We start from the raw sequence: 22,390 nt of genomic DNA on the forward strand, positions 1-22,390 counted from the left end.
TTTGACACTTTTATGACACTGTTGTGTCATATGTATGCTGCCGGCGTCAAGTAAAGTGTAACTGAATTGGCTGTAATAAAGTAGACCAACAGTAACCCCTTTTTAAAGATCTACAGCACCTGTTGGAAACACAATACAGGCCCATCGTTTACAGCAGAACACAAACACACCCTCACACACATCCGGTCATGTGTTTATAAGACTGAACGTGACTTTTTTTGTAATGTGGGATAACTAATCAATGATGCATCAATGCTCTGTAATAAAATCGTCATGCTATTTTTTGACATAAACTTTGGCTCATCACAACTGGGTTTTATTGCATTTTTATGAGTCCAGTCCAGAGAGCAACTTTAATCTGTTGTCATCGTCCTCCGCAGGAGGAATCTGATCAATGTCTGATGGTGAAAGTAACAACATACTATGTGTACAATTTTCATTGTCCTTTCAGCTTTATTTTCATCCATAAACTACTGGATTAACACTGGTTTATATATACATACAGTAGATTCTTTAGTGTTGATCAGTTTGACAGCAGAACAGCTGGAGTCTACCATGGGATTGATCCAGGGCCATTTCAAAGTATTTGGAGACCCTAGGTCAAGAGGGACTCAAGGCCCCCTTTTCCCTCTTGAAACTACTGGGGAGGGCCCCCCTCAAGAGAGGTTTTGATAGTGGTATCATTGCACATTTCTGTCATTGCAGTACATAATCCCCTTTCAGCCGGGGGGCCCTATGCAATTGCCTAGTTGTCTTGCCTAGTTGTGACAGGCCTGGATAGATCATGTCCTGCTATGCTATAGGAGCCCTATGTTATCACATGATCTTTACACCTCATTAGAGGGCAACTATGCCGTTTATGGCCGTAGATATGTGTTTTAACACCTGACGTTGTGTATGTCAATCAAACCAATGTAGAGCTAGTCGGATGCATATACATTCAGCAGAAATGAACTTTGAACATTGTTGGAAAGTTCCTGTCTCTCATGCTGCACAGTAGATGGCATCAGTGGCTTTGAAGTTTACAACTTTGTTCATTTGTTTGTCCATTGTTTTTGTCCATTGTGTGTGTGTGTGAGTGTGAGAGTGTGTGCACGCTTGATTCTGAGTCTGTGCGGGTGTGCGTCCATGCTTGTGTGTGTGTGTGAGAGAGAGAGAGAGAGAGAGGAGGGAGGGGTGGGGGTGCTAAAGACTGTGCCATTTAATTATTGAGCCAAAGGAGGGCAAGGGGGAGGTGGCCAGGCAGGCCAGAGGCTTAGATCCTGAGGAGCAGAGCTGCTCTCTGAGCAAAACAGTCTTGAGAGGGGAAAAAACTCTCCCCCGAGCTCCCAGCACAGCGGCTTAACACAAACACGCACAACGCACTTCAGAACAAGGAGGGGATTTTTTTGGGGCCACAAGGAGAGAGATTATTGAAAACTTGCAAATGCAACAGTTTTCGGTTGCCTTTTGTGATTAATTGTGAATTGTCTTTAAAGGAGAGCAAACTTTTTAAGGAGAGAGGATGTTTGCCGTGCACTTGGTCTCGTTCTACTTTTCAAAGCTGCAGGAGGACCAAATCAAAAAGGTAAAGACATTGATAGCTACAGTTTTTTGAAGTTTCCTATACGCATGTGAAAAGTGTATTATTCATTGTAGAATGTGGTGTATAAATGTAGAAATGAACTCCATATGTTAAACACACATCTGTGCACATCTGTGCAATGCAACACCTTGACAAGAGGTGAGAAAGATATTCATAGTTCTTCTTGATAATTACACGGCGGTGGCTTTTAATAGATAATAGATTGACATTTATTGATGGGAAGCTCTGGTTTGAACCAACATACTCATCAGAGTGAGTTACATTCTTCATTGTCTCTGCACAGTATCACATGTTTCAATTTGCAGTGTCTAGACTTTTGTTATACCCTTGTCTGCTACTGACACCACTGTTTTGACGACCAACTTGAACACGAACATTCTTGCGTGTCAGAGTGCGTTTGCGAAAGCCCACTGACATGCTTGTGAGTAAGGACGAGACGACAGAGCAGAGAGCCTCACCCTGTCCAGCACTGATGAATGGGGAGCCATTATTTCACACTGTTGACTAAGGAATCATTAACCCCTCTGCCTCAACATGCATCATGCCATGCCGGATGATAGTGGGTATGAGAGAGGGAGGGAGAGAGAGGGAGATAGTGGGCATGAGAGAGAGAGAAAGAGAGAGAGGCAAATATTGGGCATGAGAGAGAGAGAGAGAGAGAGGGGGGGGGACGGGACATAGTGGGCACGTCAGAGAGAGAGAGAGGACCTTGCCCTTCGGGCCCACACCCGTTTGGATGTGATGTGGCAAGACAAATTGAATGGGATTTCATGTTGGATATAGTGACACAGACCTTATTGTACTAAGGCATGGTTATGTATGCATGATTTTAAATGTAACAGATTTGTCCGTTTATTATTAGCTCTGATTATTATATTTCTATGTTAACTATAAACCAACATTGATCAGCAATGAAACTCCTCCCCTCTCAGCTCCTCTTTTCCCAACACACACACACACACACACACACACACACACACACACACACACACACACACACACACACACACACACACACACACACACACACACACACACACACACACACACACACTATTTTGTTTGGTTTGATGTTGGGTCTGAGGAAGCTGCATAGAGGCCAAAGGACCAAAACTTCAAACATTGCCACAGCAGGCTGAACACAATGGCTTCTGCTCTGTGTGTCCGCTCAAAAGATGTAGACAGGCATGACCGTCTTAAAAAGAATGTTGTCACATTCTAACTCCATTTAAAATCCGTTTGTACCACGGTTGCGTCAGTTGTTCCACTTAAACTTGTTACATGTTACATCATCACTTTCTTTCGATTTGTTTACATAATACCAGTTTTCTTTAACTGGTAACCAAACTAGCCTGAATACCAAAGTTACGTTTTCCCTTTAACATGGGCCTCCATACAGTAAACTGTAACAAGGGAGGACCCTTAGATAATAAGACACTGAGGCCCTACCGTGACGCAAATGGTAGGGCACTCGTTTGCTATGCGGCTGACCCGGGTTTGATTTCCGGCCTGGGTCCTTTGCCGACATTTCCCTGTTTCTCTCCCAACTCGCTTCCTGTCACCATCTGCACTGTACTATCATGAATGAAGTCAAAAAGACCAACAAATACTTTGAAAAAAGACACTGTGAAGAAGACACTGAAGAAGGCTTAGTCCGAAACGTCTGTCTGTCATGCTTATCCACTAAAATAATCGCACCCGAGAGTACGGCTTTCCTACAAAACAGGCCCGCCCCTTAGCTGACCCAGGACATAACTGGTGTAAATCTCAACGATGGCACTGTAAACACATTGCCAGTTCTTGCCATTGCAGGAATCAGTCTTTCCCTATAAACTGTTTTCCATAATTCCCTATTGTCCATTGATACAAATCCCTAGTTTTGAAGATGGATTCATTTTTAACACATCAGCTTGTACTAGAATCCTTTTTTTTGTCTTAGAAGGCTCCTGCAATTTGGTTTGGCTGACATAATTGACACACGCTGTACTGCAGAGGTGGACAAACTCAGACCCAGGGGCCACATGTGGCCCACAGAGCCATTACAAGCCAATTTTTAAATCTAAACTAATACTCTCACTTAACATTCAGCGAGGTGTCTTGCAGGTGTGAGATTAATCAAAGGCACTTATGACATATGACAATGTGAAGGTGTGAAATTGGCAACAAGTTTAATGTGCCTTACAGTGTGTCTTATTATTGGCACAGCCATGTTGCCTCAATTTCCCTGCGACATTGGGTCCTAAGGCCAACTTTCTAAACCCAAGGTGGCCCTTGGGCTAAAATAATTGCCCACCCCATCCCTGCTGTGCTGCATGCAGGTCGACAGGTTCCTGTATGCCATGCGTCTGTCGGACGAGCAGTTGAGGGACATCTCCAAGCGCTTCCGTGCTGAGATGGAGAAGGGCTTGTCGGAAGAGAGCAACGCCACTGCTGCCGTGAAGATGCTGCCGACTCACGTGCGCACCACGCCAGATGGCTCAGGTGAGGCACGAGGCCAGCTGTTTGTGCGGATGGTTAGTTACGCATCATCACACTGCTTTAGCACAGCAGCTTTTTGATGGTTGCTCTATTCTATCATGTTTTTGTACAAATAATGTAAAAAAACCACTACAAGGCAGAGCATGTATTGTACGTATATCGTATCGTATCAACATACTGTACATTTTTATGAATCATTTCACTATTTCAGAAGTTGTGGCTCAGAGCCATGTTTCAAAGTCACAGCCCTTATGGTAAGGCCAAAGGGAACTTATCTCTGATCGCTAACAAATACTGTACACTTGATCCTGTATAGGTCATTTAATTTGGAAATCAGGTCTTGTGTGCCCTAACAGAAAGGATGTGACTTGAACTCTGTATTTACAATGAGACTGTAGTCCCCGTCGGGACTCGAACCCAAACCTTCTGAGATACCAAAGCTCTGACCGCTACAGCAAAGAGCCAAGCTTGGTGGCGTGACAGTCAGAAAACATTCACAACCCTAGTGATGGTCACTCCATTACAGTGACATGAAAGCTGCAGTCTGCAACTTTGCTGTTGTTGTAAGGCAGCCATGGCCTAGTGTTTAAGGAGGTGGTCATTGGATCAGAGGGTTGTATGTTGCAATCCCACCCTGACCCCTCCCTACACCTCTACTCCCTGCTGAAGGGCCCTTGAGCAAGGCACCTAACCATTTCTCCACTGGCTGTAACCAATACCCTAAATAACTGTAAGTCGCTTTGGACAAAAGCGTCAGCTAATTGTAATGTAATGTAATGTAATGTAATGTAATGTAATGATCCTCCGCATAGAGAAGGGGGAGTTCCTGGCTCTGGACCTGGGCGGCTCCAAGTTTAAGGTGCTCCAGGTGAAGGTGTCTGAGCACGGCAAGAGGAAGGTGCAGATGGAGAGCGAGACCTACGACATCCCCAAGGAGGTCCTCAACGGCAGGGGAACGGAGGTAAGCTAGAGCCCACACCCCATGAGCCTTTTATCTTTTATCCCACCTATTTACAGTTCTTTTATATCTGGTTTTAATGTGGCTTATACACTGTAAAAAAAATTGCAGCCTGTTAAACATGTAAAAGTAAACTGCCTTGCTGCCTTACATTTTTACGTCAACTCAACTTGAGAAAGCCTTGAGTTGAGTTAAACCTTGAGTTTCAAGATTCAAGATTCTTTTTAATAGTCCCGAAGGAAATTTGTCTTGGACATACATGTTGAGCTAACTTACAAAGGCAGCAGAGCAACTCACTTTTTTTACGTTTAACTGACGTTTAACTGACGTTTAACTGACACAATGTTTTACAGTGTAGGCTACTATATTGTCTGCCTGTACACTTAGGACATACTGTCCTGCAGTACATCTTGACATCTATGCACATCTTCATATTGCAGCTGTTTGACCATGTGGCCGAGTCTCTGAAGGACTTCATGCAGAAGAACAGCATCAATCAGAAGAAGAAACCCCTGGGTGTTACCTTCTCCTTTCCATGCGCACAGTCCAAGCTGAATGAGGTATAGTGATCACTTGAAGCATTTCATTACTGCAGTTAATCAGTTTCTGTTTCTTAGAGTGGTGTCTCTTAGTTGTGATCTTGCTGTTGCTGTGCACGATGACCAGATAGCATACAGTACAATGTGTGTGTGAACCATTGATTGTATATTAGAACATAATATACAATCAATGGTGTGTGAACATTCTCATACATCGAGGTGGTGGTAGCTCTTTGCCTTGTAGCCTACCTAGTAGAGCCATAGTTTTGTTTCACCTTCAATCCTAAATTCCTAATTCAGTTCTGATGTTGACCGTTGAAACACCTTAAACGTCAAAGAAGACACTCAGTTGCTGATAAGTAGGCCTACTTTTTAATACAACATGATGCGTATTAGTGTCCACAGATTGATCAACCACCGTTTGACTTTGCTGTTCTGTTTGTTTTTGTTTCTCAGGGTGTGTTGTTGTCCTGGTCAAAGAACTACAGAGCCAGAGGAGTGCAGGGTACAAACGTGGTACAGTCCTTAAAGCAAGCAATCAGCAGAGTCAAGGTAAATTGCAATGTAACAATAACAATGGGATTTCTATAGCATGTTATCATACATACAGTAACTGTCATTCAATGTGCTAAAGAGGAAAGAAAGTGAGGAGAGAAGAAAAGAATATTATAGATGGTAGAACATATTCTAGAGAGTAGTTATAATTTGGACAGGAAGCTGGTTCCAGCATTTGGATGGTCTTCAACTCAGTTACTGATTCTACTGCACTGGTCAGCTTGGCCAGTGGTCAGTTTTACTGGTTGATGCATAAACTATGACACAGCAAGAAAAATACTATACCTTAAATAGTTACTTGAATAGACCTCCCAGCAGCCAGGACTAAAAAGTAGAGATGCACCGGATCCAAGATCCGGTTCCGGATCCGGCAGGATAATAGGGTTTTTCACAGGGTCCGGATCCGGCAGGATGTTAAGCAGTAGTCCCGGATCTGGTAGCATCCTAAAAATCAGGATCTGGTGCATCTCTAGTTTTTACGTAACCTAGGTATTTCAGTCAGTCTTTCACAACCCAAATCACTGCATGGAGTGAAAGCCCTTTGGAAGCGGCCATTGCAGGCAGTTTGGCAGTAAGCCAATGAGTCTAAAAAAGTAGTTTGAGCCAACGTAATAAAAAGGGCCCACGTGTGCAAGTAGGCTATGTGTTTCAACCCTTTTGTAGGATCCGGTATCCGGTTCCGGATCCGGCAGGATCTTAAGCAGTGGATCCGATATCTGGCAGGATCCTAAAAATCAGGATCCGGTGCATCTCTACTAAAAAGTGGTCAAGACATGGCAATAACCCTATAATGACCATGTTTACGTGATGATGTTTTTAATTCTGAATTAATCATTCCGAATTAAATAGTTCTGTCGAGTTTGCATTGCACTTTCATTCAATTCTGAGTTGTGAAGTTTTTAATGATGTTTTCAAAGCGGAATGAAGTTTTATTCTGAATTAAATGTCTCATGTAAACGAGGCCATTGTCTAATGTTTGTATGACTACAATGTTTTGGTTTTCCAGTTAGTTAGCCTATCATGAGGTTTGTCTGGCATTATATGCAGGATGTTGATGTGGATGTGTTTGCATTATTAGTCTTGTCTGGCATTTTATGCAGGATGTGGATGTGGATGTGTTGGCTCTGGTCAATGACACGGTGGGCGCTATGATGACTTGTGGATATGACGACCATCGCTGCGAAGTTGGAGTCATCGTGGGTAAGTGCCTTAGTTGCCAAACTTTACCATGACAAGGTATGTAGCAAAAGTATAGCAATACTATATTTCAGCCAAGACTATATTTCAGCCCCTTCCTTCCTGTGCTCAGGTACTGGTACCAACGCATCATCCTGTATATTGACCATGAAACCTTCCTTCCTGTGCTCAGGTACTGGTACCAACGCGTGCTACATGGAGGAGTTGCGCCACATCGACCTGGTGGAGGGGGACGAGGGACGCATGTGCATCAACACCGAGTGGGGCGCCTTCGGAGACGACGGGGTGTTGGATGATTACATCACAGACTTCGACCGAGAGATCGACGCAGCATCTTCAAACGCTGGAAAACAGCTGTAAGTCTTGCCGTTAACAGAGTCTTGCATCTGTATTAATACTTTCACGGTTATTACCTCATATCTTGTGATAGTACTTATATGTTGCAAGTTGCAACATTATTTATATATCTGTATATGGATGTGAACAAAATGCAAGCATACTGTATCTACTGTTTGCATGATCTTGCTTGAAGCTCTTAAAATCACATGTCATGTCCCTAAATGTAATATTAATGCTTTCCGAAGCGACTTCTACGAAAGGTTGACTGAATGTGATTTGGTCTGTCTACCATCTTCATCAGAGGAAGCAAAGTGAAGTAAAAGCCCACCTGGGGAACTCCAACTCCCACTGTGACACAGCACTCCACAGCACACAAAGGCACACAGCACACAACAAAAATGCATTTATGCCTCACCTGTGCAAGGGGGCGTCCCCAATGGAGCGGTGCAGCAGAATGGCACCATGCTCAGGCTGCTGCACCTCAGTCATGGAGGAGGATGGGGGAGAGCACTGGTTAATTACTCCCCCCACCAACCTGGCGGGTTGGGAGTCGAACCGGCAGCCTTTGGGCTATAAGTTTGACGCCCTAACCGCTTACCCATAAGTTGTTCATGATTTCTCTGACCATGGTGTGATCTCTATTTGCAGTTTTGAGAAGATGGTGAGTGGCATGTACATGGGTGAGCTGGTGAGGCTGATCCTGCTGAAGATGGCCAAGATGGGTCTGCTGTTTGGGGGAGTGGTGTCAGACGGCCTGCGCAGCAAAGGCAAAATCCAGATCAAACACATCTGCCAGATGGAGCAGTAAGAGGACCGCCTGGTTTTATAATCTCTGAATGAGTGTTGTAGTGAAGTTATAAAGTTTAAATTTTTTATCCTAACCTAGTGGTTAGAGAGTTGGTCTTTCAACCTGGGCATTGTGGGTTCGAATCCCAGCTGACTTTTCCCTACCCCATTTATCCATGGCTGAAGTACCCTTGAGCTAGGCATCTAAACACCATATGGCTCCAGGGACTGTAACCAATACCCTGAAAAACAGTAACTGTAAGTCGCTTTCAGTAAAAGCGTCAGCTTGTATTGTAATGTATTGTATTGTATTGTATTGTCTACATAATCTATATCACCCCATACAAAGTTATAGCCTACTATGCAACTCTTGGCTGGTTGTCGTATGAGGCTCCTCCTACCAGTCTGCATTCAACATTACAAGTGCCAAGTTGCCAACCTATGGACCTTGACTAGTCACAAGCCTACCTGCAGGCACCTGCACCCTACAACTCACTGTGGTGGCAGGCCAAGAGAACATTCAATCACCTTGAGTTATTTAACCTGTCCTTGACATTTCACTTGGCATAACACTTTTCTATATTCTATGTCTCAGTACAATAATTGTTTTTGTATTTAACATGCAAACATACTGTATGTTGTTGATGTAATATGATGCAACATCGTCACAATTACCAGTGATGGGCATGCTCAACTTTTAATATGAATGAAATAACAACTTTGGGTGGTGTGAAAGAACTCAACTTAAAGTAGAGAAAAACGCAGTCACAAGGTCAGTGCCTTTATTATTTTGTTCTTTATTATTATTTATTCTTTATTTTCATATTATTATTTACATCGTCACTCACAGGTACAAAGATGGCCTGAGGAACACCAAGGACATCCTGACAGACCTGGGTCTGGCGCCCTCTGCTGACGACTGTGTGGCGGTGCAGCAGGTGTGCACCATCGTGTCCTTCCGTTCCGCCAACCTGTGTGCCGCCGCCCTGGCCGCCATCCTCACCCGCATCCGGGAGAACCGCAAGCTCAAGAGCCTCCGCACCACCGTGGGGGTGGACGGCACCGTCTACAGAACGCACCCACAGTATGTAGGCCATACACACACACATGCGCACACAAGCGCGCACACACGCTGGCACGCACGCACACGCTGGCACGCACGCACGCACGCACGCACACACACAAACACACACACGCACACACACACACACACACACACACACACACACACAAACACACTCATGCACAAATTTACCAGTTGCCAAGATACACAGACATGAACTTAGATAGTTGGCACCACAGTGATCAATAGTCCATAGTAAACACACACACACACACACACACACACACACACACACACACACACACACACACACACACACACACACACACACACACACACACACACACACACACACACACACACACACACCCCATTTTCTGAGTGATCTGCAATGTTTTAGAGTCCCTCCCTCCGACCGTTTATTTCATGCTTGCTGCAGTCTCTGTTATTTGGCTGATTTGGATTTTATCTCAACCAGCTTTAGAATGGCCGTCTATGGGCACCTGCAACTCTGTTCTTAAAATCACCTCAAACATTTGTTTTCGAAAGTCTACAGTTCACTAGCAGTCCCTAACAAGTTTCAAGGCGAGATATGGCTTCTGTCATCTTTTATTGTGCCATAAGTGAAAGTGAAACTTAATTTACAAATTGCTACATAAAACACACATAAAACACGACAGATGCCATATTTCGTTACAAAAATTGTTAAGGAACACCAGTGAATACTGCTGAACACTTGGTGAGTTGCATATTCTTGAAAACAAATGTTAATGGTGATTTTAAGAACAGAGTTGCAGGTGCCCATAGACTGGTTGAGATCAAATCCAAATAAGCCAAATAACAGAGACTGCAGCAAACATGAAATAAACGGTGAGGGGGACTCTAAAACATTGCAGACCACTCAGAAAATGGCCTTAATGTTCAAAAAAGTGGTGTTCCCCTTTAAAGTGATACTGTGCCATTTTTGGAAATAAGCTTATTTTATACCCCTCCTTGTTTTACAAGAGGAAGGTAAAACTCAATTATTTAACTCAAGGGGAGGTGTAATATGAACCTTTCTGGTTCAGTCAGTCAGCTTTTATTGTCAGTGTCTTTATATGCACAGGTCATACAAGGAAATTGAAATTACGTTTTCTCTCTATACCATGAATCGACGTAGACATACACAGGACTGATTTTACAGTCTGACATCAAAGTGCAAGACAGGACAAGTAACAGTGATGGTCCAATACCAGTAAAGTGATGAAGTAATGAATAATACTGAGCATTTAACATTTGTGAGTGACAGTGATGGACCAGTGATAACCAGTAGCAATACGTGATAGAGTAATACATAACAATTTAACAGTGGTTGGCCTGAAAACAGTAGAAGTGATGTTCTGGCCCTATATCATCTCTCTCCCACTCATTTTGTGTCCTACTGCTTACTGTTTCTGTCATAGTAGACACTAACCAAGAAAATAAACAGAAAATAACCAAGACTAATTAAACTCTGAACAAGTCAGTTCCTCAAATCTGCAATTTCAAGTATTGACTAATTTGAGGTTTTGGTCAACCCTCCTGATTCGGAGTCTTCTGAGAGGGGTTCCCTGTGATTCTTTTGGTTTTCCTAAATACCTTCGAAATGACCAAGCATGTAAAAAGGGGTTAACACAGCTATTTAGCATTGTCAGAGTTTTTGCAATGCCACCACCTGAGTCCCAAATGCCTTTCAGTCTTTGTGATTCCAACGGGTTGCTTGATCTCAGAGCAATTCTAAGAACGCTCACAAGGTTCATCACATGAAAAGGGATCCACAGTACCAGAAAAGTGAAGAGGATGGTCATCACTAACTTGGCCAGTCTAGGGTTGTTGAAGAGGGGCGTCTGCTTCAGCTTCTTGTGGAGGCAGAAGTAGAACATCGCCATGGTGGAGAAGGGAAGGACAAACCCCAGCAGTGTCTCACACAGAAGTATTCCCATCTTTTCCATTTCATTCTCTCCATGATGGGTCTGTCTACAGACTTTATTTTGCCCTTCTGAAAGGTCCGCTTTTACCACAGACGGGCTGGAGAGGATCACAGCCAGTGTCCAGAGGCAGACGAGCAGAAGCTTTTCTCCTCTGCCGCCCAGCTTGGCCCACTGGCTCCGATGCAGAACAACCATGTATCTGTGAACGCTCATCAGAGTCACAGTCAGCACGCTGGCGTAGGAACTGGTGGAGAAGAGCAGGAAGTGGACCTTGCAGAGGGAACGCCCCAATGCCCAGACAAAGTTCAAGTTGTATACCCACAGCAGTGTAGCAACCAAACGCAACATGTCTGACGCAGCAAGATTCACCAAGAGATGAAGGGTGAAATTATCCTTCTTGAGATGGCGAAGGAGGAACACCACAACTGCAACGTTAGCAGGGACACCCAGAAGGAAACAAAACACTTGCACCCCAGTGCTGACCTGATGCTTCAGGGGGATGCTAGAGCTGTTTGTGCTGGGGTGGTTTAGAAGCTCCATATTCTCACACAGGCACAGGCACTTAATAACACGGCACTTTATAACACCTGTGGGTGGGCTGCAATACACGTCATTGCATCGTAACATCCTGTTTCTGTTGCTATCACATCCATGTTCTGGCATCTTCTAGGACGCATGTGTTTGTCTGCACGGATGTGGCCCTGTCTCACACCATCTTATCTGCTCTCCATTTCTATGGTGTGTAAGCAACATTGACGCAAAACTGTGGTGAGATGTGGGTAGGGGTTAGTGCTTTCTGTAAGCCAGGGGTGGGGAAACTTTTTCATTCGAGGGGCCACTTCAAATTCATCCGAGGGCCGTAAAAGTCCTCCAGGGGCCATACTATGAACACAAACCAGGATTTTCCCCTTCACTTTAGGCCTATATTGAAGCCAGCCACCTTTTAAACAAACACCACCTTCTCTAGGTTCCCTGAATTTAACTCAATTGTATTGCAAATGCATTTTCTAAGATTCCTTTTCAAAATATGTCATATTTCATGTGAAGCTGAATAAGATTAAAATTATACCGGGGGCCGGATAAAACGGCCTCAAGGGCTGCAAACGGCCCTCGAGACAAAGGTTCCCCACCCCTGCTGTAAGCTTTCCTGGTGAACCAGTAGCCTGTAAGTAACAAAAGTTTGTGTAGCCCAGCCCCCGCCCTGGGCGTCAACACATAGCTTCTGGTTCACCAGGAAAGCTGTAAGCTGTAATTCAGTAATTAGAGTGACATTTCAGGGATTTTTTTCAGCATTTTTCAGGGGTCGGGGGGCGGGGTTAATAAATAACAAAGATGTTTCCATGGTATACACCCTTGAGTGTCCAAAATAACTAATTGCCGGGCTTAATCTTAAATTACTTTAAAAATATTTGAATGAAAATGTATAATGTGGAAAATCATGGGTTTTCAACCCTTTTTGCCATATTATAATAACTACTGTGAATAAATATTTGAAGACTACTGTATATGAAGTCAATATGAAGACTGAATCTGACATGTGGAAAATAGAACAGCATAAAAGCGTAAAAAAAACAGTAATATAAGTAGAAAAGGACGTTATTTGTAGAGGATACTGTTGTAATAATACAACCTTCCTAATCACCACCAACTCCCCCCCCCCCCCCCCTTCCCTTCGCAGGTTCCCCAAGCGTCTCCATAAGGTGGTGCGGCGGCTGGTCCCCGACTGCCACGTGCGCTTCATGCTGTCGGAGAGCGGCAGCAGCAAGGGAGCCGCCATGGTAACAGCGGTGGCCCAGCGTCTGATGTCACAGCGGCAGGAGATCGACGACACCCTAGCCCTCTTCAGGCTGGAGCCCCAGCAGCTGGAGCAGGTTTATTATTATTATTATTATCATTATTATTATGATTATTATTATCATTATTATTATTATTATTATTATTATTATTATTATTATTATTATTATTATTATTATTATTATTATTATGATTAATGTTATTATTATCATTATTAATATTATCATTATTATTATTATCATTATTAATATTATTGTTATTATCACATTGGGATAGATGTCTCTTTTTCACGAGGGCCCTGGCCAAGGCACACATTACATTACATCAGACATCTACTGAAAAGAACAGACAAAATTCAAATGAGTATAGAAATAAAGCAAAAAATAAAAAGTAGGCTACAACAATTGAAAGTGAAAACTTAAAACAAGGTTAGAAGTTAAAAACAAGTGCAAACACGTTTTGAATGTGTTATTGAGGTAAGATTTGATCTGGCAGGTGCGGGACCGCATGCGTGTGGAGCTGGAGAGGGGACTGAGGAGGGATGACCACAACACAGCCTGCGTCAAGATGCTGCCCTCCTACGTCTACCGCACACCCGACGGCTCAGGTGACACATCATGGATGCCTACTGTACTTAACCAGAGACTGTCTGTATATAAGGAGACGGAACACTTCAGACAGCGTCCATAGGAATGAACAGGGGCAGTTTGTTATGCCTATATGGCGCATGCTTGTACCTGGCCGGCAACAAGAGCCAATTGCTTGCTGAGCTGCGCTGTCATTTATCCAATCACCTCGCTGCCTTTACTCACCTGGTCTGACTAATCAGTGTTGCCAGATTTGACTGATCAAAACCTGCCGAAAAGGTTATCAAAAACCGCCAAAATGCGCTAAATTCCGCCCAATTTCAACAAATTGCATTGGTTTCTACGGGCACAAAACTGCTTTAAAAAATGCCAAATGGCCAATTTTTCCCGTTTCTACCCACACACAGCCATCCCAAGTAGCCCAATTGGGTGGGCAACCGCCCAATCTGGCAACACAGTAACTAATCTGGAATTGCGACCCAAATTGCGACCCTGAGGCGTAGCCAAGATGGCCGCAGAGTGAAAGGACTTATTCTTTTTTTTATGCATTTTATTTTCAAAGATTTTCAAACTGTAAGCACTACAGACAGAAAAGACAACACTAACACACATACACATACAAAAAGCAAACAAACAAAAACAAAATTCTACTGCCAGTCCATAAAAGATTGTGATATGCCATGAAAGGACTTATTCAAAATGACTTTGACTTAACCCCGTAAGGCAGAGCTGATGTTATAACCTTATTGTCACCAAAATTGTAATGTACGTATAATCTGTTACTTCAGGCTCTCTGTCCTGTCATAGCAGTGTTGTTATGATGTAGAGTCTTTTCAGCAAGAATGAGCAGACCTGCAGGTGAGCCGTCCTGCACAAAGAGGCTACTGTGTTAAAATACGGCCCCAGTTATACATTTGTTTTCACCAGAAAGGCAATGATCAAGTTGTAATGTACTACTCTACTACTATACAATAGTATGTATGTATTGTTGCGTTAAGGTGTTGAGAACAAAACGTCAGTTCTTGAAATTAGAAGAATAGTGTAACACACAGACACACAGACACAGACTACACACTGATAGTTCCCATCAGGATCTCTAATGAAGGTTGCCCTCTGCTCTGTTCCCCTGCGTGTTTTAGAGACGGGTAAGTACCTGGCCCTGGACCTGGGGGGAACTAACTTCCGTGTGTTGGTGGTGAAGATCCGGACGGGGATGAGCAAAGCAGTGCGCATGTACAACAAGATCTACGCCATCCCTCAGGAGATCATGCAGGGCACTGGAGAGGAGGTGAGGCCTGGGGGGATGGATGCCAACATAGGCATGGCTTGATACAGTGATACAGTGAAATATATACACATAGGCATGGCTTGATGCAGTGAAATATGATGTCTGGATGGATACCAACATAGGCATGGCTTGATACAGTGATACAGTGAAATATATACTGCACACATAGGTATGGCTTGATGCAGTGAAATATGATGTCTGGATGGATACCAACATAGGCATGGCTTTATACATTGATACACTGAAATATATACACATAGGCATGGCCGCCCTGATGCAGTGAAATATGGTGGGTGGATGGATACCAACATAGGCATGGCTTTATACAGTTATACAGTGAAATATGGTGGGTGGATGGATACCAACATACAGTAGGCATGTGAAGATACAGTGAAATATGGTGAGTGGATGCATACCAACATAGGCATGTGTTGATACAGTGAAATATGGTGAGTAGATGCATACCAACATAGGCATGGCTTTTATTGTATTTGATACAATCTGAAATATAGATGTACATTAGGAGGTGATGCCTGGATAGACAGGAAATAGAAAGGGCATCTATTGTCAGATACAAGAAGAAGATTCAAGCTACAAACGTATGTTTCACACTCAGTGGGTTCCACCTGTGTTTGTGTCTCTCCTCCAGTTGTTTGACCACATAGTGCAGTGCATCTCCGACTTCCTGGACTACATGGGAATGAAGAACACACGACTCCCTCTAGGCTTCACATTCTCCTTCCCCTGCCGCCAAGCTGGCATTGACAAGGTAAAGTCGGAAAAAGAAAGTCCAATGTTTTTCAATGCCAAATTATTCAGGGTGCCTTTTCTGTGGTTCTCATTCTGTAGGCCTTCTTGTGCAGTTTTAAAAGTCTTGGTTAATTTTCTAAATTATTTTTAGGCGTTTTGTCAACTCTAAGAGATTCAATCTCTCTCTCTCTCTTCTAAATCAGGAGTATAATTATAGCAGTGTGTATATTTAGTCTCCACTTCTTCTCATTGTGCTGTTGTTCCCAGGGGACCCTGGTGAGCTGGACCAAGGGCTTCAAAGCCACAAACTGCGAAGGAAATGATGTCGTCGACATGTTGAGGGAAGCCATCAAGAGGAGAAATGTGAGTCTCTCACTTCACATAATGGTATTATTTACTGTATATCATTGGTGTCAATCCTAGGTGCAGAAGGTAAAAACCCCAGATAACATTTCCTTCTTCCATCACTGAGTAGCTAATCTACCTGTCTTGAGTGATTGAGCAGGTGTTTGTGATTCGCACTTCAGGTACTAATAGAATGCATTTAATCTACTTCAAGGGCTTAATGAGACATGGGACTTGATTTTTGCACAATTTGAAACTTGAACCTGAACCTGAACAGGTTGGGTGATCTGTGAACTGTGTTGCATTATGTTGAATAAAATGCTTATTGTCACCTTGTTCCTTCCTGGTATGTATACTATTTCACAACCGTCATGTCTGTTCAATTCCAGGAGTTTGATCTTGATATCGTTGCTGTTGTGAATGACACAGTGGGCACAATGATGACCTGTGCATATGAGGATCCCAAATGTGAGATTGGACTTATTGCTGGTAGGTCAACCAGGTCATGAAGACAAGAACATACAATGTAAGAAAACAAGAAAGTAAATGCCAAGAAAGCCAAGAAAGTACAATGTTTTGCAGAATGTTTTGCCTCAAAAAAATCTTGGAAATTGTATGCACACATACAGCTTCTGAAACTATTTTTTTATTATTCCACTGCACCATTTAGGTTCAATGTAATTATTTCCTGGTGTTTAATTCTCACTTGAAAAGAAAATCAATTAGGAGTTCTCCCTCGAGGTAAGGCCTCGTCCTCCTCAGCAGAGTTTTATAAAGTAGAAGTAGTACTCTTACAGATGTAATTACAATACTAGTAGTATGGTATTACAAAGTTGAAACCATATATCATAACACTAGTGTTGTAATTATATCTGTAAGAGTACTTCTACTTCTATTTTACACAACTCTGCTCCTCAGTGTTCGTCTCCTCTCAGTGGCGGAACAATAGCACACAGGACCTCAGGGCAAGACACTTACAGGACCCCCTATAATGCTTGCCAAGCTCACAATAGGACCCCCATCACCAATACAAGAGAGGGGCCTGGACCCAGAGGCAAGTGCCCTGCTCGCCCTCCCGATAGCTCTTCACCTGTCTCCTCTCTTTACACCACTTCAGGCACGGGCAGCAACGTGTGCTACATGGAGGAGATGCGGAACGTGGAGACGGCGGAAGGGGACGAGGGGAAGATGTGCGTCAACACAGAGTGGGGCGGCTTCGGGGACAACGGCTGCATGGAGGACATAAGGAACAAATACGACCGGGAGGTGGACGAGGGATCCCTGAACAACGGCAAGCAGAGGTACACTATATCAGGGGTTCCCAAACTTTACCCTGGCAAGGCCCCCCATATGCTGCTGGTATATTCCAGCCAAGGCCCCCTTACATGGGCCGTGCCACAATAGTTTTCTGAGCATGCTCTTTCACAACCATTTCCACAACCACCCCCTAGTAGCCCCTTGCTGCCCTCCTGGGATCCCCGCCCCCCCAAAAACCACAGCACTGTATTACCAAAGGTGTTTGCTCACCCATCCAAATAATCAGAATCAGTATCATGTGCGAGTCAAGGCAGGTGAGTGTATACTTAGTATAGTGCTATATGCAGCTCAGGGAAGTGAGTCCCTGCTTCATGTCAACACAAGGCTAATCAGCTATAGCAGCTACGCACATGCAGATTGGGGTTAAGTCTGGCTGGAGAACTCATAAGCAGGCAAACATGGAATGTACATACAGTATATCCAAAGCTGTTTCAGGACTTTCTTTTGGGACTTTACCACACATTGATGACACTGAATGGTTGATTGGTTCACTGATGCATTAATTCATCTTTTCATCATATCAATTGAATTTTGATGGATGATTCGACATACACTCTCAGGATGCTAGATTATACTGTAGATGGTTCTCAACCTTTTTTTTTGAAGAAACACTCCCTGGACTTCATCGTAAGCTTCCCAACCTCCTCCTTAGTGGGAAGACTAATGCCCCCCAATGGCAACAAGGCACCACCCTCTCTCAGCTGTATCATTCTCAACCGCCCCCGGAGTTCTACCTAACACTACTGTAGATGATAGTTTAAAGATTTATATTTTTTTATTTCATTTTATTTTAGGATAAATATTTTCTTTCTGTTGCACCGTATGTACTGCATTATGTAGAATTCATTCTGTGTTGAGTGGTATGTCCACTAGGGGGCGGCATGATGCCATTATAAAGTGCAAGAGGTCATTGAACATGACAGGAAGCACGCAGGGGACAAAAGGAGGAAACTGTGTCTGCTTAGGGTGCAGTTCTCATATTGCTCTGTGTGTGTGTGTGTGTGTGTGTGTGTGTGTGTGTGTGTGTGTGTGTGTGTGTGTGTGTGTGTGTGTGTGTGTGTGTGTGTGTGTGTGTGTGTGCGTGTGCGTGTGCGTGTGCGCGCGTGTGTCTGTGTATGTGTGTGTTTGTGTGATCGCTTGTGTGTTTTTGTGTATGCATGTGTGTGGGTGTGCGCTTGTGTGCGCATATGTTTTTGTGTATGCATGTGTGTGGGTGTGCGTGGGTGTGTGTGGGTGTGCGCGGGTGTGCGCATATGTTTTTGTGTATGCATGTATATGTGCATGTGAGTGTATCCTGTGTGTGTGTGCATACGTGTGTGTCCCCCTCCTGCCCGGCCTCAGGTTTGAGAAGATGACCAGTGGGATGTACCTGGGGGAGATAGTGCGGCAGATCCTGACTGACCTGACCCACAGAGGCCTGCTGTTCAGAGGACGCATCACCGAGCCACTCAAGACCAGGGGCATCTTCGAGACCAAGTTCCTCTCACAGATCGAGAGGTGACGTTCATTATTTTTGGTCAACGTATTTTAGGTTTTTTAAAATTTATTTCATTTTATTCATATCTAAACATTGATGTCATCATCACTGAGCCACTGAACACCAGAGGCATCTTCGAGACCAAGTTCCTCTCACAGATCGAGAGGTGACGTTTTTTTTTGACTGACTCTCCCACCTCCCTCCTCTCTATAAACATAAAAATATCCCTAAACATAAAGACTGACCCTAATAAAATGTAATGCTGCTTCCTTTGAGCCACCAAAAATGTCCCAACAATAATTATTTTAAAAATAACTTTAAGACGACATTCCGTAAGACTGGTATGACACTGTACATATCTAAACATTAATGTTTAATATTCTCAGAACATTTTGTACCTTTTAATAGTACTGTATATTAAAAAGGTATACAATGTTCTGAGAATATTATGCATGCATGATGCTATGTAGGTGTTTGTAGGTTATACCTACGTAGATGTGTTTTATGCTGTGATTGTGTCATGATACAGCATGCAGTATGCCTTGCAAATCGCATGTGACCATCTATCTTCATCTACACTCTTGCCTTCAGGGAAAAGATACCGCAGTATCCCATGCAACACCACACACTCTGCAGTCCGCCACTTAAATATGCACTAGCACTTTACAGCTACTCCACCATCTGGCCTTCCTACCTCCCTTATAAATAACATTCCTAACAACTGTATTTTATACTGTAGATATGGCTAAATAAAACTTCAACTTGAACTTGAAAATCTCATCTCCAGTGACCGTCTGGCTCTGCTGCAAGTGAGGTGCATCCTGCAGCAGCTGGGTCTGGATGATTCGACCTGTGACGACAGTATCATCGTCAAGGAGGTGTGCGGAGCCGTGTCCAGACGCGCCGCGCAGATCTGCGGAGCCGGAATGGCCGCTGTGGTGGATAAGATCCGCGAGAACCGAGGGCTGGAACACCTGGAGGTGACTGTGGGAGTGGATGGCACTCTCTACAAGCTCCACCCACAGTGAGTGATGAAGGGCTCTCTGCATTACACTGTATATCAAAACACGACATAACACGTCTCTTTTATCTGGTGTTGAATTTATGGCTAATAGGGTTTTACGTACCCACGTACGTACTGTATGTACAAGTATTGAGCAAAACAGTTGTACTTGGCAGCAGGTAGTGACATTGTTGTTCTCCCACACATATTGCTTCATGGGCATTTTGTTAAAAGTGCTTTTTACTTTGTAGCCAACAAGACATTTTCGTCCAGAATTCCTAGATTTCAACATTTAATTCACTGCCTGTTCATTATTTTCTTTGACTTTGTGTTCTTTTAGGCAGAGGTGTCAAAATGAAAAGTAAAAGTGAAAGTAAAAAAAAGAAACCCCAGTTTCCTTCCAACACCAGTCACTTTTCCGAGTAACCAGTATCAGACAGACAGTATCAGATTGTGTCAGTGATGATGACCTTTTTATGACATCATCAGTTTTCGCTATTCCGCACTGTCTGTTCTGGTGTTTCTGAAGTCTTAAGGTCATGACACCCTGTGCTGTAGCTTCTGACTGTATCAGTGGGAGTGAAGAAAGCCTCATATGGTGGAAGACTCACTCGGTGACTTTTTATGTAAAAAATATTCTTTGGAGGGCATTTTAGACTTTATTTATGACAGTACAGCGAAGAGTGGAAAAGGAAATGAGTGGGGAGAGAGAGACGGGGGAGGATCATCAAATGACCTAAGATGCAATCGAACCCAGGTCGCCAACGTAGCAGCCCAGTGCCCTACCATTAAGAGCCACAGTAGGGCCTTACTGATCGTTTTTTAAATTACTTGTGGCTGTTTTTGTGCGTGTGCGTGTGCGTGTGCGTGCGTGTGCGTGTGCGTGTGCGTGTGCGTGTGCGTGTGTGTATAGCTTCTCCCGGATACTGAAGGACACAGTGAGGGAGCTGGCCCCCAAGTGTGATGTGGAGTTCACCTTATCAGAGGATGGCAGTGGGAAAGGAGCCGCCCTCATCACCGCCGTAGCCAAGAGCTCCTGTGGCGAGACATAATCACGGAAGGAAGACGCTGATATACAGTACTGACTTGACTGCAGATGGATAAAAATGGATGAAATGCGCAGTGTAAAAACATTGCAAGCCAGTTAAACTTAAAAAAATAAGTTGCCCTGATGCCTTAATTTACATAATAAGTTTATAAAATAAGTTAACTCAACTTGAGGCCTTGATTTTCAAGTTGATTCAAGTTGATTTAACTTACAAATTTAAGACAGCAGGGCAACTTACTTTTTAAAGTTTAACTGGCTTGCAATGTTTTACAGTGCAGAAGACTCTCAGGAGGCTTGAGTAATTCTTGAGGGAGGAAATTCAAAGGACAGTTTTATTGGAGATCAGTTTTTGTAAGGCCACGTCTGTGATACACATCATGGACAATATTGTGTTAAATTAATACAGAAATAATGTGAAGATTTTTTTGTTGTTGTTATTGTTGCTAAAGTAGCCTAATAGCACTGCCACATCTGATTCTGGGGTATTAAGGCATATTGTGTATATGTTTGGAAAATATGTCAAATAATTTTGTCATGTTTCTGTGAATAAAGCACTTATACCAATATTATTAACGTTACTGTCAGTAGTGAAAGTAATAACTGAGACAGCAGCAACTGGAGTGAACCCATTGTGAATATTTGCACTTATCTTTGGAATGCTGCCTGTGCTTTGAAAACTGTGAACGATATTTGGATTAAACCGTGGCATCGCCGTGTGCAAACAATTGAAAACTGCTTTGTCTGGCTGACTGTGTGACCTCACTGCAGAGTATCGCCTATCTCCAGCGATAAAATTGTTAATGTTTGAGCGGGTGAACTTTTCCTTTTACTTGCAGGAGTATATGGACCATGAAATGGCCTTTAGGCGGCCTGCCAAGGGCTACTGTTCTACTCTGTCTGGAGTTAGGGAGGGAGATTGACTTCCCTATAAAGGCAAAGTGCAGAAACTAGGCCTACATACTTTGTCAAAATTGAGTTTAGACTGAAAATGGTCTTCAAAACACCTCCTGACTAAGCCTTATGGTCCAAATGTGTTCCGTTTTAGAGATATTGCTGTCTCAAATTTGCAGGGAAGGTTGACTCAGTCGAGGCCTAAAATATGATTACCACTTCTGGGTCGTCACAGAGGTGTCTTTCACTGAACACCTCTGCCCCGGTCCTGGTGTCCTAACCGGGCATCAATGCTGCCTTTGTCTGATCAGGTGTGTGACTCAGATGATTTGAAGGCATGGAGACATGGTGTGTGTGTGCGTGTGCGTGTGTGTTTTTGTGTTTGTGTTCGTGCGTGTGTGTGTGTGTGTGTGTTTATGTGTGTGTCTAAAGTTGTGCAGA

At 43.5% G+C, this 22,390-nt stretch overlaps 1 protein-coding gene across 2 annotated transcripts; it reads left to right on the forward strand.

Moving 5' to 3' along the window:
- Positions 1-1,235: 1,235 nt before the first annotated feature.
- Positions 1,236-21,790, forward strand: hkdc1 (hexokinase domain containing 1). 2 transcript variants are annotated; one of them, XM_063191786.1, is made up of 19 exons: positions 1,236-1,567; positions 3,904-4,066; positions 4,876-5,024; positions 5,462-5,581; positions 6,017-6,112; positions 7,216-7,315; positions 7,485-7,668; positions 8,300-8,455; positions 9,288-9,521; positions 13,128-13,320; positions 13,739-13,850; positions 14,970-15,118; positions 15,768-15,887; positions 16,136-16,231; positions 16,603-16,702; positions 17,331-17,514; positions 18,872-19,027; positions 19,795-20,031; positions 20,924-21,790. In XM_063191786.1, the coding sequence occupies exons 1-19, from the start codon at positions 1,505-1,507 to the stop codon at positions 21,060-21,062; spliced, it is 2,751 nt and encodes a 916-aa protein (XP_063047856.1). In that variant the 5' UTR covers positions 1,236-1,504; the 3' UTR covers positions 21,063-21,790. The 2 variants fall into 2 exon arrangements, with proteins under 2 accessions (XP_063047856.1, XP_063047857.1); XM_063191787.1 differs by lacking the exon at positions 1,236-1,567 and having other exon boundaries at positions 4,026-4,066; positions 4,878-5,024.
- Positions 21,791-22,390: the final 600 nt, after the last annotated feature.

This window comes from Engraulis encrasicolus, chromosome 24, assembly GCF_034702125.1.
Source record: "Engraulis encrasicolus isolate BLACKSEA-1 chromosome 24, IST_EnEncr_1.0, whole genome shotgun sequence".
NCBI classification, from domain to species: Eukaryota; Metazoa; Chordata; class Actinopteri; order Clupeiformes; family Engraulidae; genus Engraulis; species Engraulis encrasicolus.

Bases quoted from the DNA above. Each gene is read 5' to 3' on its own strand.
- hkdc1 (XM_063191786.1), top strand. From the start codon at position 1,505: ATGTTTGCCGTGCACTTGGTCTCGTTCTACTTTTCAAAGCTGCAGGAG. The intron at 13,851-14,969 runs GTGACACATCAT...TGCGTGTTTTAG, and splicing joins CCGCACACCCGACGGCTCAG to AGACGGGTAAGTACCTGGCC. The intron at 16,232-16,602 runs GTGAGTCTCTCA...GTTCAATTCCAG, and splicing joins AAGCCATCAAGAGGAGAAAT to GAGTTTGATCTTGATATCGT.